The sequence below is a fragment of the Nicrophorus vespilloides genome, unplaced genomic scaffold (genome assembly GCF_001412225.1).
Source record: "Nicrophorus vespilloides isolate i.1.1-1 unplaced genomic scaffold, Nicve_v1.0, whole genome shotgun sequence".
NCBI lineage: Eukaryota > Metazoa > Arthropoda > Insecta > Coleoptera > Silphidae > Nicrophorus > Nicrophorus vespilloides.
In genome coordinates, this window is record NW_017099822.1 from 17,015 (window position 1) to 38,385 (window position 21,371).

General features: G+C 39.4%; 3 protein-coding genes across 8 annotated transcripts in view; 2 read left to right on the plus strand and 1 right to left on the minus strand.

Annotated features, from left to right (window-relative positions):
- Nucleotides 1–1,304: 1,304 nt before the first annotated feature.
- Nucleotides 1,305–8,598, minus strand: LOC108565702 (chromosome transmission fidelity protein 18 homolog). Its single transcript, XM_017925286.1, has 7 exons — nucleotides 8,447–8,598; nucleotides 7,565–8,253; nucleotides 6,239–7,501; nucleotides 5,104–5,380; nucleotides 4,818–5,041; nucleotides 2,429–2,480; nucleotides 1,305–1,836 (listed from the first exon to the last, which is right to left on the minus strand). Exons 1-7 carry the CDS (start codon nucleotides 8,517–8,519, stop codon nucleotides 1,706–1,708), a joined length of 2,709 nt encoding a protein of 902 aa, XP_017780775.1. The 5' UTR covers nucleotides 8,520–8,598; the 3' UTR covers nucleotides 1,305–1,705.
- Nucleotides 8,599–9,939: 1,341 nt separating this feature from the next.
- Nucleotides 9,940–11,691, plus strand: LOC108565699 (dorsalin-1-like). The gene is made up of 4 exons (XM_017925276.1): nucleotides 9,940–10,548; nucleotides 10,590–10,597; nucleotides 10,821–11,239; nucleotides 11,292–11,691. The coding sequence occupies exons 1-4, from the start codon at nucleotides 10,127–10,129 to the stop codon at nucleotides 11,523–11,525; spliced, it is 1,083 nt and encodes a 360-aa protein (XP_017780765.1). The 5' UTR covers nucleotides 9,940–10,126; the 3' UTR covers nucleotides 11,526–11,691.
- Nucleotides 11,692–12,321: 630 nt separating this feature from the next.
- LOC108565700 (long-chain-fatty-acid--CoA ligase 6) overlaps nucleotides 12,322–21,371 on the plus strand; it is a 27,116-nt gene continuing 18,066 nt past the window's right edge. Inside the window, exons 1-2 of one of the 6 annotated variants that reach the window (XM_017925281.1) lie at nucleotides 12,322–12,369; nucleotides 13,928–14,308. In XM_017925281.1, coding sequence (XP_017780770.1) covers nucleotides 14,230–14,308 — 79 coding nt within the window. In that variant the 5' untranslated portion in view covers nucleotides 12,322–12,369; nucleotides 13,928–14,229. Of the gene's footprint in view, nucleotides 12,370–12,860; nucleotides 12,933–13,246; nucleotides 13,436–13,567; nucleotides 13,647–13,927; nucleotides 14,309–15,835; nucleotides 15,936–17,441; nucleotides 17,906–21,371 lie in introns of those variants that run through there. The other 5 variants (XM_017925279.1, XM_017925278.1, XM_017925280.1 and 2 more) reach the window with 5 other exon arrangements.

A 21,371-nucleotide genomic window follows, 5' to 3' on the forward strand; every position in this document is an offset into this window, starting at 1 on the left:
TTATACGCAAATTACGTTGATTTATCTAATTCTAATCAATATTTCTAAACTTAGTATTTTACTTTTATAAATATAAAAAACAACTAAATACTCACTCAATCACTATTCAATTTCTATAAAAATCTATTTTTTAATTTCACTAATTATTAAAGTAATTTGTGCATTATTCATTAATTAATTAATTTATAAGCCTGATTTCTAAAGTTCATAGATTATTCTTTTTCAAAAAAAAAGACATTAGTTTGAAATTGAATATGGAAAAGCGTCGAGCCCTGGGGAATTGCTGACGATTAGGGGAGGGGTGGCGCGCATGAACATCCGTTGGACAGCGGCGATGTGGGGGTGTTTTTGGAGTGGACGAATAATTAGAATTATTGCTGGGGAAGAGGAGGAGGAACTGGTTTCGGCGAATTTGCAGACTTTGGTAATTTGTGAAATGGTGATGGTGGTGGTGGCACACGCACGTAAAGTATGAATTGTATCTAGACGACGACAACAACAAACAACAACAGTTGGAGTGAGTGCGAGTTTTACAGGAACGGATGTCGACGCAGTTGGCGTGGGTGGAAGGGTGGTTTTTAGGGTTGGGATGGGAGGTGGGATTGTATATAATTAATCTGGAATACCATAGATATTAATAACCATAAATTACAGCCGGCAAACAGCATCATCCAATTCCATTATTGCACCAGGTACAACTACATACATCCATACATACACACGTACAGATATACGTACATACACTCTCGAGTATTTAATTTCGCAATTGCTCCCATAACTCAGCGCCAGTTATTAAACAAACGCGAAACCAACCCGTTCCCTCCCTTCCTTTCTCATCCCCAACCCACTCTCATCCGACCGCCTACTACAAACGTTATCTAATTTATTAATCCCTGTGACTCGAGAAACGATCGTCACCTGACACCGAACGAAGTACACAAGCACAACCAATTAATATGTACATAGTCTACATAGATCATAATTTACGTAATTAGAAAGAAACATGCAAACAAATTATTTACAAAAAAAAACTTAAATTACTTTCAATTTACGATAAAATTCTCATTACTTGAGAAATTATTAACCAAAAAAAAAACAATATTTTTGAAAAAAAATTACTTCTTGAATACTTCTTATTTCCTAAACTGAAAAGCTCTAAACTTACCTATGAACATATAGTAATATTCACAGTAACGCTGTTTCGTTATTAATTACTTTTTCATTATGACAATGAACAAGAACAAGAGTAATCGTGAGAAATAAGTGGGAAATGTGTGTATGAAGGAGAAATGAAACAACAGAAGTAAAGTATTAAATATTATGTACAGAGTGTGCGTTTAAGAAGTGTAATATATAGTAATGAGAGGTTTTCGCAAACAAATGAATAAATCAAAGAAGAAGAGGAACAACAAACGGTTTTCTTCGCACAAGTTTCGCTCGCTAAGTGTTTATACGGGGGGGGTGGAAATGAAAGGAAGGAATTGGTCGGATACGGAAAGTTTGCGTTTTAGTTTAAGGAGCGGCGATAAATCAAGGTGGCAACGGAGAACAATTAAAGTTGGCGAAAATCGCGGCGCATCTGCCCAGTTTGAATTACGGCCAACTAAAAGATTAGAAAGCCGAATTTATGGAGAAACAAGAGAAATAAGAAGAAACAGCAGCAGCAGCAAAGCCCCCGCGGTTTGTTGTCGCCATTGGAAACGAATCACACCCAATCGGAGACGTGGCCTCTCTTTCGCACGGCGTTCGTGTGTCCCTCCTTGTACTTGTACCAAATTAACCCTTCCATCTTTGACGATCCCTCTCCGGCTGCGGAAGAAGCTGCTGAGCCCGATCCTGCGAAATCATACATAATCAACTCCGGCCGCGTCTCGTCTATTTTATATATATGTATGTGTGCGCAAATTGCAATCGCTTTGTGCAAACACGTAGTACACCCTCAAAATCAACCCCCCTTCCAACCACCGCCCGCACCCAAAATAAAAGAAGAGAACCCAGAAACCCCGGAGACAATTACCGCGAGATTAGGGCGCGCTCGAACAACCGCAATAATTGCGTGCCATCATCCGTTCCGCGGCAAATCGCAACGCAAACACCATCATCTTGCGCTATACGATAATAATTAATTGGAGCAGAGGAGGACGCCCTCAGGAAATCGTCGATGTGGGTTTGCTTTCGCCCGATACCCACAATTGTAGGCAGCCAATTAAATCGCAAACGCGATCATCTCTTTGTCCTCCTCTCTCTCTCATTAATTTACTCTTCTCATTCTCCCAACGAAGATGATAATAATCCTGAGGGTTGCCATAACTCAGTTTCCTCCGAATCCATTTCACATCCGAAACGGAATCAACACAATTGCAAAGTAAACGACATTCCCAAAACCGAAACGTTATTGACGATGAAGATAAACTTGGAAGATAATTACCGGTTTTGCTCGAATCCTTTTTCCTTTTCTGCAGAAAGTTGAATGGTGCGGCCTGAAGCAAAACAAAAAAATGTAATTAGTTTTGTTTTTAAATCATCCAACAAATGCTTAATTATACTGCTTACAAGAAACCTATTAATGTCAGTTATATTAGTACACTTAAAATATTATATTTTCTGCAGAAATACATCATTTTATCTTTGGCATGTCCATTTTAGCATGGTTGAGGAACAACAAAATGGAGTGGCCTCGCCTTCCTGCCTCCTCTCTCTCTCTCTCTTTATTTCTTTCTCTTCTCTCATCCGCACTGACAGAGATATATCTTCCGGATTTCTTTCTTTCCTTTTTACGGCCGTCGGTGAGCTTAAAGTAGTTTGGGCTATTTAGTCCATTTGTCTGGCGGATGGTTCTCGAGCGTAATGAAAAGAGCGGCGGGGAAATAGATTAGGGGCAGTTTGTGTTCGGGGACGGACCCGTTCGCTAATAAATCAAGGTGGTGGCGGCGGCGGCGGGAGAGAAGGAGGCGGCGCTCGCAAACCGGAAGCTGTCACTGAGATATGTGAGTGTTATCTCTGTCTCTTTCTCTCTATATCTCCACATCTCTCTTTACGAACGGCCATTTCCGTTCGACCAGAGAGAAACCCGGACTACATCCATCGACCATTCGTTTCCACCCGCACACTTTAACTCCCACATGGTGGAAAGAAAAACACATATAAATGTAGCAAAAAAAACAGAAAAAGAAGGAAAAGGGGAAAATGCAATTGTTTTTGCGGATGAAAATGAAAACGGCAGGATAATGAGTAAATCCGTTCGGGCGGTGGGAAGTAATTAGTCTTAGCGCGCTGCCCGACAACGGAAAAATCTCTTCGGTATATCCCCCGGAGAGGAGGAGGAAAAGGATGATGATGATGATGGCGGAGTGAAAGAGAGGGTTGCGGTTAACCCATTAAGCCGTGCCCAATAAAAGCAGAGCGCTAACAAGTAAATAATCTCCCGGATAATATAACGGTGGAAATTTATTTTCCGAGACATTTGCGCCAGTATTATCCTCTCTCTTCTTCTTCCTTTTTTTTTTCTATTCGGAATGCGCGAATCAAGCATCTGCTTAACGACCTAAATAAAAGAGTTTTCGCTGGAATAAATGGGATCCGGTTTTCCGGCTAATGGCTACGAGAGGGAGGAACCCCTACATCCGAAGAGTTAAAACGAAACGGACGGAGTGAACGAAAAAAAATATACATACCATATATAAACGCATATAAAAATGTGTGTAAATTGTGAAGGAATTCTTTCAAGACACCTGCGATTTTGTACTGTATGAATGAAAGAAACAAGCGAGGGTGGCTCTTCCGATGCAATAAATCACGTGGATGGAATCAATATGTCAACCGAGGATAAGTTGATGAATTGCACTTAATGCGACCATCCGCCCCCTAACCCTTAGCGCTTTTGTATTTTTTCCCTTCCATCTTTTATTTCACTTGACATTTCTCGTAATGGATACAATTTGAGAATAAATAACTTAATAAATTTGTATACATTACGAGCTAGCAATAGATTTAAAAATAACGTCCTATTTAAATAGAGGAGAGGATATTAAAAAAATATAATGAAGTATCCATCCAAACACGTATAAGCTTAATCCGACATAGTCTACTTTATAACGTACATTTTCCGAGCTCTCAAATATACACAAATTTAAAGGTTGAAATTCCTTAATCGCGATAACGTCGTAGATTGTAGTTTCGGACGTGCCACCAGCCCCCCTAGCATCGGTTCCCCAAAGGCAATGCGCTTTTCAATTTCGCGAGGATTTCGGCCGTTTTGGCACAACACGGATGAAAAAGAGGGGTGGTTGTAGGTAAGAACAAGTAATGGTCGCATCCTGAATTCATCACCGACAAGATTACGCGACGAGATTGTTTTACACACATACACGCAGATACATAAAGTAGAACATACAAAAAAATAAACTCGGGGGAGTGAAGTATAGGCGAAAACGAGTGAGAGCAGAAAGAAAGAACGGGGGTAAGGAGGATAAATCTCGGAGGAACTTTTCTCGCGGATGGTCGCATCCGGCGGGCGATATAATATAACGTAGAGAGAGAGGAGAGCGGAAGTGCCCGCTATTCACTGGCCCCGATAAAATAATATCCAAATACCGGAAGCAGGAGTGCAGTATTTTACGGGCCGGGGGCAGTTACCACGCCATTTAACTAACTCGGATATAACGCCATCCGAAGGACGAGAGAGGAGAAAAAAAGATACGAGAAAAACAAGAAAGCTGAACATGCTTCGCGTCAGTGGCACCAACGGAACATCGCCAATGGGAAAAAAAAACTAAACTCTTAGAAATGGACCAATCAAATAACGTGTTGGAATTTACCTTTTCCGGTTTCTTGGGAATCTTTGCACTAGGTGGAGGAGCCGGGCGCTCCTTGGAGGTCTTCTCCGTTGGAGCGCGATTTCCATCCACGTATTTGGCGGCCTCAACGCGCCGCATCTTCTCCACTTCGATTTCGTGTGCGATCAGCTGCTTATTGAAGTAAGTCAGCTGTCGAGAATCGCTCCTCGAATTTGGGAACTTCACCAGACCATTAATATCAGGATCTGAAACAAACAAACTTTGAATACGTCTTGATAATTACGCAGAGAATGAGCATGTCTTGTACCTAAATTGAAACTGTAAGTGCCATCCTGCTGACGTTCCTGTATGTAGTTCAGGTTGTAGTCAATCATGGTGGATACGACCCGTCCCATCTCGTCCTTTTCCTGCTTACTGAAGACGTGGAGGTTCACAGGTCGAAGTGTTGGTACCACGATTCTTGACAAGAGCGGCAACACATCGAGCAGCACGGATTTTCCGCCCAGAAAAACACGAGTTCCGGGCCGCACGCCTCTCAACACCTCCGTCATCAGAGCTTTACTCTTCAGAGCACCAGATCTTGCCTGAAACACACATTCCAAATTGATTTAATATTATATATTTCCTATTCAAATTAATCTTCTACTTTTAAATAAATCAACAATCAACTACTTTTCTTTCATAATGAATATTCAATATTTCATGAGTAGCAAACTGAATGTATCAGTATAGCAGCGTTTCATATAGATGCATGCAGCAGGAAAATGTGATGCTAAAGCAGTCAAGGGCTTTGTGCACGCGGGGATCATCGTATTAAACGTTTCGCGCGTACTAAATAGGAAGCAGGGGTCCTTGTAATACGCTCTGCTCGGCTGCATTAAGGAATACGAAAACAAAAACACACAAAAAACGGGAGCTATTTTTGCAGTGCATTGAAAGGCTTTCATTACGTCCGTCGCCTTTCATACTGAGTTGCTAAATCTCCCATCCTCCCTTGGCTCCTTCAGTGGACGTTGTAGGTGCATCCATCCACGGCCTTCCTCCTTTTGAGAATATGTGTTTTTATTACGCGCGCCCCGTGCAAACAAGCCGCCCGAACAACACAAGGGAGGAAATAATTAGCCCTCGTTTGAAATTCCCAGTTAAATAAGCCTCTTTATATCCCTTGCCCAAGACGTGATCCATAATTAAAAAAGTCATTTACGCCGCTCAGAATGCAGAGAGAAAAAAAATGTAAGAAAAGAAGTAGGGAATGAGACGGACGCGAGATACGTTTCGCAAAGAGTTTGCTATCGCTTATCACTTGCTTACACCGATGTACAATTATTTGGAAATGTCATATGCATGAGCAATAATTATTGAACTTTACAAGTAATAAAATGAGTAATTAGAATTCATAGAAAAGTGGACTAATCTAAATTGATACAATATATAATACTCACGTTGGCACCGGCGTTTGGATACGTAATCTTCTGCTTCTGGAAGCTTGCGAAAGCGTAGTTCCACATGACGAAACCGAACTGGAGGTAACCGGTGAGCGAGTAATTCTGCAGAGTTGCGATCTGCGTGCTTATAATATCCGAATAGCAGAACCACTCCAAAGCTAGACACGTGGAGTTCAGGGTGGAATCTTTGATCTGCATGGTGGGGTAGTTTTCGAAGACGCCCTGCGCCACCCTCTCGTAGTCGCCGAAGGCCGAAATCGTCGACACCACTTTATTCCAACGGCTGCCCAACGTCACCAGATCGCCCTTGGCTTTGGGCCGTTCGATCTCGAAGATGTCCTGCCAAACGCTGAACAGCCCCTTCTGCATGTCCTTCTGCCCGATGCTGGTCTTCTGCACGTCCGACAATGTGACAAAGTTTTTCTGGAACTTGAAAAAGTGAAGAAACGAGAGGCACGAGCGGATATCATTGCTCGATTTCTCGCCCAGAGCCATCAGCGTTCCCAGATCGGTTTTGATTCTCTCCTTATTCGAGATTTCCTTCAGTCGTTCAGCTAAACGTGCTGTTTTCGTAGGAGGAAAATGGACCACGAAGGCGATCTGTCGGAGCGCCCTCAGAGCAGGGACATACACGTCATTACATATGCAGATTATCGGTCGCTTCAACACGCTACCCTTCTGGGCTTTGCCTTTCTTGCTTTTACTCACATACGCACCATTCACATATTTAATTAAAAAATCTATGCTTGCTGTTGGTGCTCCGTCGATTTCATCAAACACCAAACAGTTGGGTCTCTTCTCGCTGTCCAGCACCGACGTCATTTGCGTTGCGTTCTCCAGGGAAGTCCGAAAACTCTCCGCGCTTCTATCATCTGAAGCGTTGATTTCTATAACTTTATAGCCGGCGTGCGAGGCCACCATGTGCGCCAACGTGGTCTTCCCGAGACCCGGAGGACCGCACAGTAGAGCAACCTTGTGTTGAGGTCGCCCAGACTCGTCCAGCTCTAAATTCAACTCGAAACGATTCTTGAATTTACCCTCTTCTTGAGGTTTCTTTGGCACAACCTTCGGTCGCCTATTAAACACGATCTTATCCCAGAGTTTAAGCCACTTGAGCAACGTTCTGTTAGTGCTTTCGTCTGAGAGCAGCTCCAAATATTTCCTCGGCTTATACAGATCCACCCAAAGCAAGCTCTTATCCTCCTCGATCGCCTTCGTCGCTTCTTCAACATTGTTCGATTCTCTGCACTCTTTGGACAACTGAAAAAGTAATTAATTAAATTTTCAAAAATCTAGATTGTTTTAGTGAAATGAAACACTTACAATTTCCTTAGCCTCATCCATGGTGCGCTTGAATCCTTCACCCATGATGGCGGCCGAGTCTAAATCACTGCGGAACCTTTGCATCTCTTCGCGCTGAAACTGCTCCGAGTGGAATCGTAAATAAATCTTCACACCCTCCCAGTTGACGATACTGATGGCAGTGTACTTCGGCTCTATGTAACTAATATTATCGCGGAAGTTCTCCGTGCAGAGGTCGTAGCTTCCGGAGAAGACGGCCAGCGGGTCGGATTTAGCTTTGGCCAATCGCCGCAGCTCGATGATGTGCTCAATCATCGCGTACTCCTCCAGACGTTCCTCCACAGCTCCAGTATCTTTCAACTTCTTCGGTTTCGGCAGCTGAATTTCATCCTCGATGATATCGTCGATGTCGCCGAAGAGCGCGCGGATCGTTCGCTTCTTCGGCTGCTTCTCGACTTCGTACGATAACGGCTCAAACTCGTCCTCGAAAGACTTTTGCGACTGGAACTTTCTCGATTGTTGGGACGAGCAGGCTCCGAATTCATCGCCGAACAATTGCTGCGACTGACCACCCTTCGATACCTGAGATTTCTGCGATACCGCCACCTCCGGGACCTGCTCGAAATCGTCATCGTCGAAGAGATCTTGAGACTCCGCAGGTTTTTCCTTCGCCACATTCAATTGTTTCCTCGCAGGCACCTCGTCGTAATCTGAAATAAGTTCAACAAACAATTATTATCATAACAATAAATTAACAACTTACAGGATCAACAGAAGCAATGACAGTTTAATCAACAACACTATTACTTAGCAACCAACAACATGGAAGCCACGAAAACAAATTGTAACGACATTCATTCAAATTTGATCGAAATATCAATTAATCAATGAATCAATTATAACCTTGATCTCGGAGGGCCTCCAGATCGTCGGCGTACATCGCCTCGAATTCATCGAACTCCTCGTATTCGTCCATGGTGGGAATCCAACACTTATTTTCAATTATAAATTGTACGATATAAATAATAAACGAGGACTATAAACAAACGACATTGTTCGTTTATATTAGGTTATTTAATTTGTTCCCAGCAAATAATTTCCCGCCAAAAACATCAGCTGCGAAAGAAAAGCAGCAAGTTATGTTAGGCCACCAGTAGTATACCGACCTGGTGGATTTTGATTGCGCTACCGCATTGTAGATGGAACAATCATAGGATTATTCAAATAATTAACATGCAAATAATCAATTTCATTTAAATAACATAGATTAAGGAACGTATGATAAATTTAGCGAGAAGATGCAACTTCGAGAAGGCAAATGAGGGCGCTGTTGTGGTGCCAACTTCGTTGCAGTTAATTATTGCAAAAAAAAAAAGAATGCGTTGTTGCTGCATAAAACAAAAAAAGAAGCGTCCTCGCGCCATTTTGAAATCGTCTCAATTTCTAACAAATTTGCGTCTTATTAAACCACAAATGTGAACGATACAATGCAAACTTGAATTAAAACGCATCGAATAGAAAAATTAACAAATTTAGAATATACAGCGGAGATGCGAACATTTTTATTTTAGTTACAAAAAGATGTAATTACTCACTGCGAATAACCAAAATCCAATTGGACTGTGATCTCTCATGATGGATTTCACGAAATACGGGATAATTCACTGGATTCGAATAGTTTACACAACAAATTTTGAATGTTCAAAACGGGAACACACTCAAAAACAACCGAGGCCAAACGACGACTGAGTAAGTCGCTCAGCGCAACCGCAGTTGCCAACTGATTCGAATTCAAACTTGCCAACTTGAAATCAAATTAGAAATTAAAATCGAACTTGAAGGTTCGCAGGTTTCCTATTGGAAATAGAATTTAACAAAATCACAATAATGTAAATAAGAGAAGAATAAATAATATAAATGTTTCGTATTGTAATAGAGAATTACAATAGATAATCAATAAAATCTATAATTGATATGAATTATAATAGTGCGTGCGTGTCTTGTGGGTGGCCTATATCAAACTCATGCTATATAATATATAGATTAAAACAAAATCATATGTTTATGTTAAATTACACAATAAACGTCAAAGTTGCATTAATATAAATATGCACTCATTGTTCTCTACAATTTTAACTTATATAATCATTTTTAATAGCACCTGGAGCTTCCATGGATTTCGTGTAATTTTATAAAATTTGAAGACGCGTTTAAAATAACTTTTCAATAATCAATTTTGAAAGTGTATTTGTACGAAAACTTTTTTAGTTGGAATGATTAACTTATACTTATTGTACTCTTTATAGTTGTAGCTTTAATTTTAGTATTCATTATCACCTGGACCTCTATCAGTTTTCGAGTAATTCGATAACATTTAAGTTAATGTTAACCGTGGATAAGTAAAATTTGCTTTAAAGGATAGCACGAAATGTAGAGATGATTAATTAAAAGTCGAGTGGTTATGATTGTGGATTGATGGACCTGGAGAGGTGTTCTAAAATTAGGTGAAGAAATTAGGTATTTTTAAACTCTCCGGTTCGAGTGGACGACGATGATGGTCATCATCGGAAGGTGGCATTCGCGATGTGGAAGTGGGCGGCGTTCGTGGCCTCCGTGGTGGGCATCATCCTCTGCGTCAGGATCATCCTCTGGGGCGAAGACGGAAGGGCCGGTCGGAGGACGAAGATCAAGCAGCACGTGCCCAAATTCATGCTCGATCTTTACCATCAGAGCAGAAACGGAAGCGACGGCCCCGACGTCGTGCGCAGCGTCATACCCAAATCTTCGGGAAGTCACGAAGATGACGACGACGATGATGATCACGACAAACACTACTTGATCTTCGACGTTCCCAGTGCGAACGAGGACGAAGAGTTCTTCAGCGCGGAGCTCAGAATACTCACCGTCATGGACGAACGCAAATCTCAAAGTAATCTGTTTACACTCACCATGACAACAACAAAATATAATAACAATTCAACCATTGCTATGGTGAATTCTATAAAGTAATGTGCTTACACTGAACACAATGACAAAAAATACACAGTTGCTATGGTAAATTCAATAACTACAAATATAATTAACGATTAATTCATTAATTATTTAACACTAGTCAAAACATAAATATGTTTTTAATTTATCCGTTGCTATGGAAATAAAATTATTTATTTATATAATGAAGAATTTAACGTTATCATAGCAACCAAAACACATGAATCCACCATTTTGTTTACTCCGTCGTTATTGTGAATTGATTTTGTTTTCGTTTGTCATTTAGCATTAGAAAAACTATTGAAACTGTCGATCTACGATCACGCGGACGGCGATTTGCTGTATCTGAACCGATTCAGAATACGACCGTCCAATAACACGTGGCTCTCCATCAATTTGACGAATCCGGTCGAAGCTCTACTGTCACGTGACGGTAGCGGCCATTTGAAGGTGGTGCTCTCGCTGGAAGCGATAAAATTGACGTTGCTCCCAGAGGACGACGTCCACGGCGAGCACAGCTACCCCGTCCTGCTGTTATCCTACAATTGCCATGGTAACCCGAGGAGGAAACGCTCGTTGATTGAATTCGAGGACGACGGAAAGAGGAAATCCAAGTACAAGAACGGTTGCAGGCGGAGACCGCTTTACGTCGATTTTGCAGAGATCGATTACGACAGTTGGATCGTCCAGCCAAGTGGTTACGAAGTAAACTTGATTAGTTAATTTTAACTTGATTATTTCAACATTTTTTCTTCAGGCGTTTCAGTGCGTGGGAAAGTGCTTTTACCCGTTGACCGATCATCTGACACCAACGAAACACGCGATCGTCCAATCCTTGGTGCACAGTATATCACCTCTGAGGGCCACCAGGTCCTGCTGCGTTCCAACCAAGCTCAACCCGATTTCCATTCTCTACGTAGACGAGCGCGGCGTCCTGACGTACCGGTACGCCTACAAGGATATGGTCGTTGCAGAATGCGGATGTCGATAATTCACATATATTTCAAATAAAATATAGCTTTAATTTACACCCTATACTAAAGTAATCATAATTCAAGCGTCCCTAGTAATCACGATAGCAACCGAAACGAATTTGTACAAATTTCATGTAACTATGGCAACGATGACAACCCTTGAATTTTATGTGCAATAAAATTACAAGCAACCCAAAATACACATGATAAGATATCTGCCTATATCAAATGACTGTTACATAATAATTATTATTTTTTTTATAATAAATCAATGAAATGCAATTCTAATTACAACAAGAAAACAATAATACAACAACAAAAAATGCATTATTATAAATAATCAATGTTATAATTAAATCGTAATACAATTAAAATTTGCAGGCAACTCTTATAGCAAATTGCCTAACTCGTGTTTTTTTTTAATTGGATTCGATTGGACGTCACGAAAATCAAATAATTAATTTAGATTTGATGACGCTCACTCGTTTAATCCCACACAATCTAATTAAAATCAATACGTTCGTACTCGCATCACGATATAATTTAATTTTTCATAAGTTTGTATTTGAATCCTTCAAATTAGTCAATAATAATGATCAATATCTTTGAATAAATAAGATTTTTTTTTTAATATTTATACATAATTCAAATTGAAGAAAATGTTTATTTATAAAATAACGATTTTTTATTGAGGGCAATTGAAGTGTGCCAGGATGCGAATTGATATTGCATATCATGCGCGGCTGATTAAAAACAATTGCTGTTGCTTTTGTTTAACAATGAAAATGTTAAACGAGTGGACGTCAAAAGTTGAGTCTGTTGAAGAGAAACATTCAATTTGTGCGTAAAATGAAGATCAAGGTGAGAATTTTTACAAAAATTTTATTTAGTTATTAAATGAATTAGGATTGTAATATTGAAGTAATTGATTTTGCAAATTAAGATGAGGTTGGATGGAAGTTTGGTTACAAACAATTGATGCTGTTTTGTTTGTGAGGGAGGAAACTTTGAAATGTGAATATCTAATTTGTGCGTTCGAATCAGGTGAGAATTCTAATATTCTAATAATTTAATGTGTTTTTCTTTTAATTACTAATTACGGTTATTAGTGTTTTATTATAGTGGTCCCAGTTGGTAACAAACAATTGATGGTGTTTTGTTTACAATGGGGGCAACTTAAAAATGCGTCACGTCAAAAGTTGCGGGTGAAATGAATCGATTTTCTGACGCGTAAAGCGATGCCGAAAACAAGAGTGATTCACGTTTGTTGAACAGGTGAGGTGTTATTTTCTGTTGTATGAATTAAATAGTAATTATTGTTATTGCGTTTAGAGTGAAGAATTGTGTTAGTTTGTTGCTGTTTTGAATGGGAATTTCGAAATGCGAATGTCAAAAGTTGGGTGATCGTCGTTTTATTGAATTAGGTAAGAATGAAAAGCTCTTTTGTTTCAAGTGGATGAATATTGTGTGTGTTCGCAGTTGCGTCAATGGGGGTGCGTCGTTGTAGTGGCGTGATCTGTGACAGGGGGGGTGGTTGTTGGCAGGATGAGACCACGTGGTCTTCGATCCACGAATGTCTTGTTTCATGGGGGGTGGGGTTCGATTGTATAGGGAAGAGGGAGAGTGCGGGTGAAGGGGTGACGCGAACGTCACCTGCTTGATATCGATCGGGCCGGCCCCGGGGCCTCGGTGACGTCATCGAATCTTTCGTTTGGACGGGGTGCGCCACCAGCGCGCAAAACATCCCTCACCGCATTCGCCCGGCGCGGAATCAAATAAGCAATAAAGCGCAGAAACGAAGACCCGAGAAATCCAACTTTTGCTGCTGTTGCGAAGAGGAAGAGTTTTTTTGAGAAAATCGGGACGCGAATGGAGGAGACGATCGTGTTGTCACGAAATGAGAGGGTGTCTTCGGCAAGGAACGAGGGTGAGTTTGCGCATCGAAGGGTGCTCCGTGTTATTCGGTTCGGTTTCTTGGGGCTTTTTTCCCAACTAGTACGCTCCACGGACCCCGGGGCGTCCGAAGCGTTTTACTCCACATAAAATTTCACCCGGTGATCAAAAAAGGTGATCCAAAGCAAAGATTATGTGTAATTCGAGTGTTCATATTGAGGATTTTAGGGACTGATTCTGTGCAGGTGAGAGGAGAACAACAATTTCAGATGGGCCTTTATCGATTGCGGCGCTCTACGCTATCCGACAATTGATTTTTTTTTTCATTTACGTCGCGGCGCCCCGTCATCTGATTACTACTACATTATTCGAGCACGTCACGAATTATTCATTCATCACGTTTCCTCTTCATTCCTGCGACCTCTTTATGCATAGGTTTTTTTTTTATATTATTATTACCATCGTCTTCGTCTTTTTTTACCGTACCATTTTACAACTGTTCTACAACGTCTTGTCTCTGTTTCAGGTGGTTCCTGAGGTGTTGTCCTTTGTTATTCCAATTGTGTTTTTCTGTTTGGTTTCCATCCGAGTGCGCGTTGCAAGTGCGTGAGATTCTATTGATATCTCGTTCAAGTGTGCGTGGGTGTTGAAGGGGGAAAAAGTGCCGTGCCATATGTCCGGAATACGGAATTAACGGAAATCGAGGCACACGAAACTTTGTTTCATTTTATTTCTTTTTTTCCTTTTTCGTAACGACCGTTTTGGGCAATTTCTGTGGCCGCACGTAATCGCACGTAGTAGCAGCAGGAATCCACGCGGGCCACGGGGATGTTCCTTTTCGACTTTCTACTGAACGTGACCAGAGTCACGATGGATCTGGTACATAAATTCGACGTATTCTCATTTCGTAAGTATACATTTCCTCTAACCAATGTTTATTTGTTTTTATTAACAGCAGGGTTTAATTTATAGTTAAGATTAGTTTGAAATGAAGCTTTAAGTATTTACAGCGAAAGTTTGGTTGCATACACATCCTTTCGCAGTATTTTCGTAATATATTGTAAACACTAGAATCATTTCAATAATCGATAGTTAATATACAAAAAGGAATCTAAAGTTTACTTTGAACAGCGTCATGTTTCAATTAAGTGTTCAACGCGATACAAATACATTTGTAAATACAAAATGGGAAATCATTTGTAAAATGCGGACAGATCTACAGTTATTACCGTTGATTAATTCAATCGAAGCAAGTTGCAGTTGAAAGCATTTCATGCAGGCAACGACGATAAATGAAATTTGCTTACGGAATCGTATGCATATTTATGTATCTCGCATTTAACTTAATCGCTTTTGTCTGTTTTGGGTTTAATTTTTGTAGACTAAACCCGTATCCTTTTCAACCGCGTCCATTGGTATCTATCTGTCGGACGATAAATCCGTTTAAATGCGTTTCTTCCACGCTTTTTGATCTCGTGCAATGTGAATGAAAGCGCGTATACGTTTTGAGATCCTATTTTTTTTTATTTGTATGCGGCTCGCTTCACCTTGCGGGTTAATTTCGGTCGCTCATTCAAGGCTCCAAAATGTGTAAAAATACTCTCTTCATTAATTATAACTCGTGAAGCTCGTGAATATTCAAACAGATTCACTAAACTTTGACTGTTTGCTTATGCAAAATAGTTATTAATGTTCTACATAGAAAAACAAGTATAAAACTATTAGACATGAATGCAATTTATTCATAATGAAATGTTTCATTTACTAATTTATGATGCAAAATCATTTAGAAATTATTTAAATTTAAATCAATTATTCCACAATTTATAGTGTTTCGTTTCGTCGGTAGAACTAATTATTTTATTATACGCGAATCGCGTAGGTAACAACAAAAAAAAAACAGATTTCATCTGGATAGTCTAAAACAAAAGGCTATTGACCCAAGTCCCTCCGCCCACTCGATTTGTTTTTTCTGATCGTTCTTTTGCTCGATCGATGTATTAGATTTAATGTTGAATAGTTTAAATGAAACAACGAATCGTTTATTTCTTTTTTTTCTTCTTTGCATTTGTTCGGTCACGCAATAACGTTTGTAAATTGCAAATAGAGTGAAGAGTGGCAGAATTAATGAGTAAATTATTGAAATTTGCAAAAGCAATCTTTGATCGCAGTCGAATCTACGCAATTTTCCATATCGGAAATGGGGAAAACGCCTTAAACGAATAACAGATTAGCGTAAATTGGTCGTGTAATTTAATTTAAGTTCGATGCGTTCTGAGAAAAAGAAAATAACGAATAATGTCGTCGTTGAAATTGATGTGGATTTCGTTCGGTTCGCACTTTGCACCCGAATAAAGAAAATCACGAAAATGACGAAGATGGAAAGAGACTGTTGTGACGAGTTTAGATAAGGTCCGATGAGAAACAACAGACGAAACTCAAAATCCGTTTGGTGTTCGGCTCGTGCGTATTCAAATCTACGACACTGACTAATCTAGTAACAAATAGTTGAGGCGAATCGAGAGTGCATACAGGTGAATATGGGAGTTATTATTTAGTTTTAAGTAAATAGTATAAGTTTATTTCAAAATGAAAGCAATGCAAAGAGTTTTTCAATTGATGATTATAAAGAAGTGGACCTATTTTCATTCGAATAATCAAAACGTTAAGTAGCAGATGTTGTGTATTAATCGATGATACGCACGAAAGTATTTTAAATTAGAAAGCCTCTTGGAAAAATAGCAATTTAACGAAATGGTTTTTATAAGCGCAAAATTAGTTACTTGAGTGGATTAAAAGCGTTAGTTACACTTTCTTTGAGTTTAATTGATTGATTTTAATTGTACGTTTCCATTCGGTATGGAATTGTGACACACGCAACATTATCATCTCTGATTCGAATTGTTTTCGTGTTTACGTTGTTACTAGATTGTTTATGTTATTTAGTTAATCGAATTGCGAATAATAAAATTGAACCAATTGGTGATAAATGCCAAGAGTTAAAAATAGATGCGTGTGTACACGAGCACACTTTAGATAACGCATAGAAAAATTCTATTGCAAAAGATAGATATAAAATATCGCTTCGCTTTTCATTTGATAGATTTCGGTGTATTATTTCATTTGTATTATTATTTTTGTAAACAATTTGTTTAGGCTTCGAAACTATAATAATATTTGGAAATGTCTCCTCTCTCTTTGTCCAAACGGAAGATAACGAAAATGTTATAATACAAAGTATTACATCGTTATCCGAAAACCCCACTTAAATACATCAATTCTTTATAATGCACTTTACACTTGACCCATTAAGTAATCGACGCGTTTCGCGATTAGATTGGATTACGTTCTGTTTACTGTTTACGTTATGGGAAAAACGACGGCAGCAGAATCTGAGGAACACCCGATGTTCTTCCTGCCATCCAATTTGAATAGAAAATTTCGAATTCCGACTGAACTAATCGCAAATAGAACGTAACTTATTGTCAGATTTAAGTGTTACGAACGTGCGTGCGATCGCTTTCCCGACGACAGATGGCATCGCGTCTGCCGATTTACGCAATGCATTTCTCGTTTTGCAAATGATACGTTTTCAGGACTTTATATAAATATTACTTATTTTATTTGAAAATCAATGTTTATTTCATTGCTATATTTACGAATGCACGAAATAATAATAATAACGTTGCTATCGCAACTTAAAATAAACGAATCTAAAAATAGCGCTCTTTTGTTTGCGCAAACGAATTGTTTATATACTCGATAATACGTGGCTTTTACTTTCGTTTGTTTCATTTGTTTGACCACAGTTCACGTCATCGCGCCGCAGATCCGACGCTTGCGTCTCCATGGAGATGACGAATTTTGGATGTTGCTCTTTGTTTATGCGTAGGAGAGGCCAGGGTCGGATCTGCGTTTTTCTTTGTTGGATAGGGGGAGGAATTGTAAATGAAAATGAATACGCGCGCGAATTGCGTGCATATGTGCAGACAGCAGAATTTCTCAAACATTCCGAATTGTTTCTTTTTTTTCTTTTTTAGTCGCGCCGACCGAAAGAGTTATTTTTGTGTGAGAGTAAGTCTGCGTTGCGTGTGTCGTCCCCGACGAAGGAGGAGAAGGAGACCAAAATTTGCCACAGCTTTTTTTTGTTGACGGTTGTTGTCCTGTCCTCCGAAGGAAAGAAAGAAGGAAAAAAAAATCGTTTGCAACCGTTCGAGCTGACCGCGGATCGTCCAGGGGCACAGGCTGTGTGTTGTTTATACAATCCTGTGAGGAGTGCGGTGCGAATGCGAGGAGAGTCTCAATGAATGTGTGCAAATAGTCAGATTTGAAGCGGCAAGGACGAAGGATAAAAATACACTCGACGGCAGCAGCAAAACTAAATTTATAAGGAGAAAAAAAAGTGGAAGAGGAGTAAGAAGAAACGTCGGTAGCAGCAGCAGCAGCAACAGAAACGGAACATCGTCAACGGCGGCAGAAGAAATGGAGAAACTGGCATCATTGAGTGAGTATTGACATACAGACGGAGGATGCCATTCGCGTCGTATTTTTGTTTCGCATCGAACGATGAGCGTCGCGACGCCCCTTCTAGCGAATATCGGCGCACAGTACGCAGGTTATGTACGTTGGACCACGTGGTTCGCGAGTCGGCTGACGTCGCGTTATACCCACCGACGCCTCTGGCGCCATAGCATGAAACGTATCCTACCTCTCACCTGAGAGAAAACACGGCAACCCACTTTGCATACTCCATTAACCATTAAGCCTGTCATTTCTTTTGCAAGTTACTTGGCAAGTACCGCGTAAAGTAATCTACCTACAACTAAGTTTACAAGCTAGTTATTATTAGAAAGGACGCATCATTCATGAAAGGAAATTGTTTGTAAACCATTCATTTCATTTGAATTTAGTTAATGGGATTTACATAATTCGAATATTATACTACTTCGATAATTTATTTCAATTGAATTGATATGGACATTGATATTTTAATTAATTCACATCATTTTGAATTTAGTATTTTCAATGTAAAAATATACAATTAAAATACGACAATCAAGTAGTTGCGCGATTTATTGATTTATTCAATTAATTGTTATTGTTTCAACTTTGAACTACACGATTTAACAATTATGTTTGAACTTAACAAATGGAGGAGATCAGTGAATTGTTTAATTTTTTCGTCGTGTGCTGCAATTGCGCAATCACAAGTTACAGTTTCACTTCTAATAAGCAGTTTCCGTATACAAATGTGTCGATCGTGACAGTTTACAAGTACGTGAAAATGTACAGTTTTTGTTGTTGTTGTAAAAAGATTTCAACTTTCCAAAATTTCTCTAAAACTGTATGCACTTAGAACAATAGTATTAATACAATCATATTGAACGAATTTGATACGTCCAAATCGTTTTCAACTTCGTTAGTGATGTAATCTTTATATTAGTTAATGTCGACAAACAAAGTGTTAATCTGTAGAATTGTGCCATTAATCATCGATGTTACAAATTAGTATTTTGGCTCATGATGATGTGCAATATGTTTGGGTGATCGGGGAAGCAAAGAAACGAGTTGTAAAATAGTATTGGCACCTTTCGTATCGTGTCGTGCGTCCGTCTGTCCCGTTCAGCAACGAGAAGCGGCAGGCTACTACATCCTGGTGCAGTTTCTCCTAATAATTTATGTCGGCAATTTGCTTTTGCTGATAAATCGCCGACGATAAATCGATGAAATTTGCGTTTCAGAGTGCACAGTTATGTCGCAAGTTTCGCGCGGTCGTTGCTTTTCCTCGCTTGTTTTGTTCCTGTTTACGTTTTTGTTTCACTTTGTTTCCTTTTGTTTATGTTTCTTCTGTTTCTGTTTGGTCTTCGCCTGTCGCTTATTATCAACGCCGCCTGCTAGAAATCTGCATTTCTGTTCCGTTTGCCACGACCTCGCGTCTCTCCGTTTCACTCCTACCTACTCCTCTTCTCTTCACGGAGGATTCGTTTTTCCTCCTTTTTCCTTTTGGTTTTTGATTTTTGTGTCCGCGAGAAATTTATTCGATGACGGAAGTGCCGTGTGGGAAAACGTACGCGGATTACAATTGCAAATGGGTCGCGATTCGCTGGCTTTCTTGGCCATCCACAAAAACCGCGCCAGATGATATTCATTTATATGCAAATCCGTCCTCCGTGCATGCATGTATCTTTCCTCTCTCCTCTATGTAAGTGTACACATTCATAGACTGATTCACCTCTCCTTCCTCTTTCCCAATGCGAAAATACAAGACGTCTATGACCGTTGCACGACGATTGATTTCCAACAGAGAGAACTGCTGTTTGATCCAGCAGAGAAGAAGGAGGCAGCAGCAGCAGCAGCTCTCGCAATCTCTCGGCCTCCTCAGTTCTCAAAAGATTCAAACACTTCAAAGTATGATACATCATTCGTAGGTTCTGCAATTTTCTTGTAATTATAATTTCTATTGCATTTCCGGACTATTTCCATAATTTAACTAATATATAATTAATTTATACAGTTATCTTGTATAATAATTGTAGCCAATTATTCAACTAGTACATCTACTTTTAATAATTATTGCTGTATTGTTTAATCAAACTTTAAACATCAATATTTCTAGATAGTTTACTAAACCTTTCAATATTAATGAATTCGTCTCTAGTTAAAAGCTACGTTTCTTTCATCCACTTAATTATTTTAACGAAGATATCAATGTCAACGTTAACCTATTTCCGTAGTTTGCTTTTTGTGAATGGAGAGAAACGAATACATCTTGTGAGATGCGAATTTAAGTAAATTTACACAAAAATAAGCGCACTTAGCGGCTTCCTTTCAACTCGAAGAAACTGCTAATTGCGCTCGCGGCTTTCGGTTGTAATCCTTCTCGGTTTGCATTTTTCCTTTGCTTTTTACTCCTTTTATTCGTTCGTTCGTTTGTTTGTTTGATTGTTATTGTCTTTCGAAAACGAAACAAAAACATGCGAAGGAATTCGCGATCGGTTGTTTCGAGGCTCGAGTTTTCGAATGCCCTCGGATTTCTAAATTTAGAAAATTAGCCAGAGAAAACGCGGATGTCGTGGACCTCTTACTAACATTATTATTATTACTATTGTCGACCTTCGTTTTTCCACCACCTACATTTGAATATTTAGAATTATCCGTTTGAGACTGTATCTTCATTTTCTTTGCTTCTTTCAAATTGTTGAACGACAAAAGCGTAATTTGTAGAATCGTCTAATGAAAATCGATTGTGCTTGTTATTTTATGATTGTCGTCATAACCCGTTTCGTTTGTTATAGTTCTTTTTTTATGTTTTCAATCCAATTGTTATCGCTTTGTAATGAAACGAGTTTTGTGCGTAGCTGCTCTATGAGGTTTTTTTTTTTCTTTTAAATTTTGTTAGACCAGTTTCAGTGGAATTGCGGTACGTTTCGTAATATCCCGTTGGAGATTCGTCGACTACAAGAACAAGAGGGAACGGAAAAGTACGCCTTTATTCTGGGAATCGTCGCGTAATGAATGGAATTTTGATTGACTCGAGTTTTCCTCGTATTTCTTTCTAAATGTATTACAAAATCGTTGATTTCGTCGCCGGCAATAACCTCTCCCAATATGCAAATCTCGTTCATCGTTATTTTCCTCTCTCGTATTAATTATATCCTATTACGATTTCGTCTATTGATTTTTCATGGATCGCCGTAACGAAAACGTATAATTATGCAAATGATTTATACACGCACGCTCTGATGAGATGCGAGTGTGCAGAAGAAGCAATCAAGCAAGCGTTTTGTTTTTGTTTTTGGTTTTTGTTTAATGATGAATTACAGTTGCGTTGCTAAGCGATTTACGCAATGTTCGCATCGGGTTTAAATATAATGATAATAATAATAACAACAATGGGGAGCAGAAGAATATAAAGTTTGGTTACGAAAGATCGCTGACCTCTTGGATTATATTAGTAGGCTCTCTTTCGG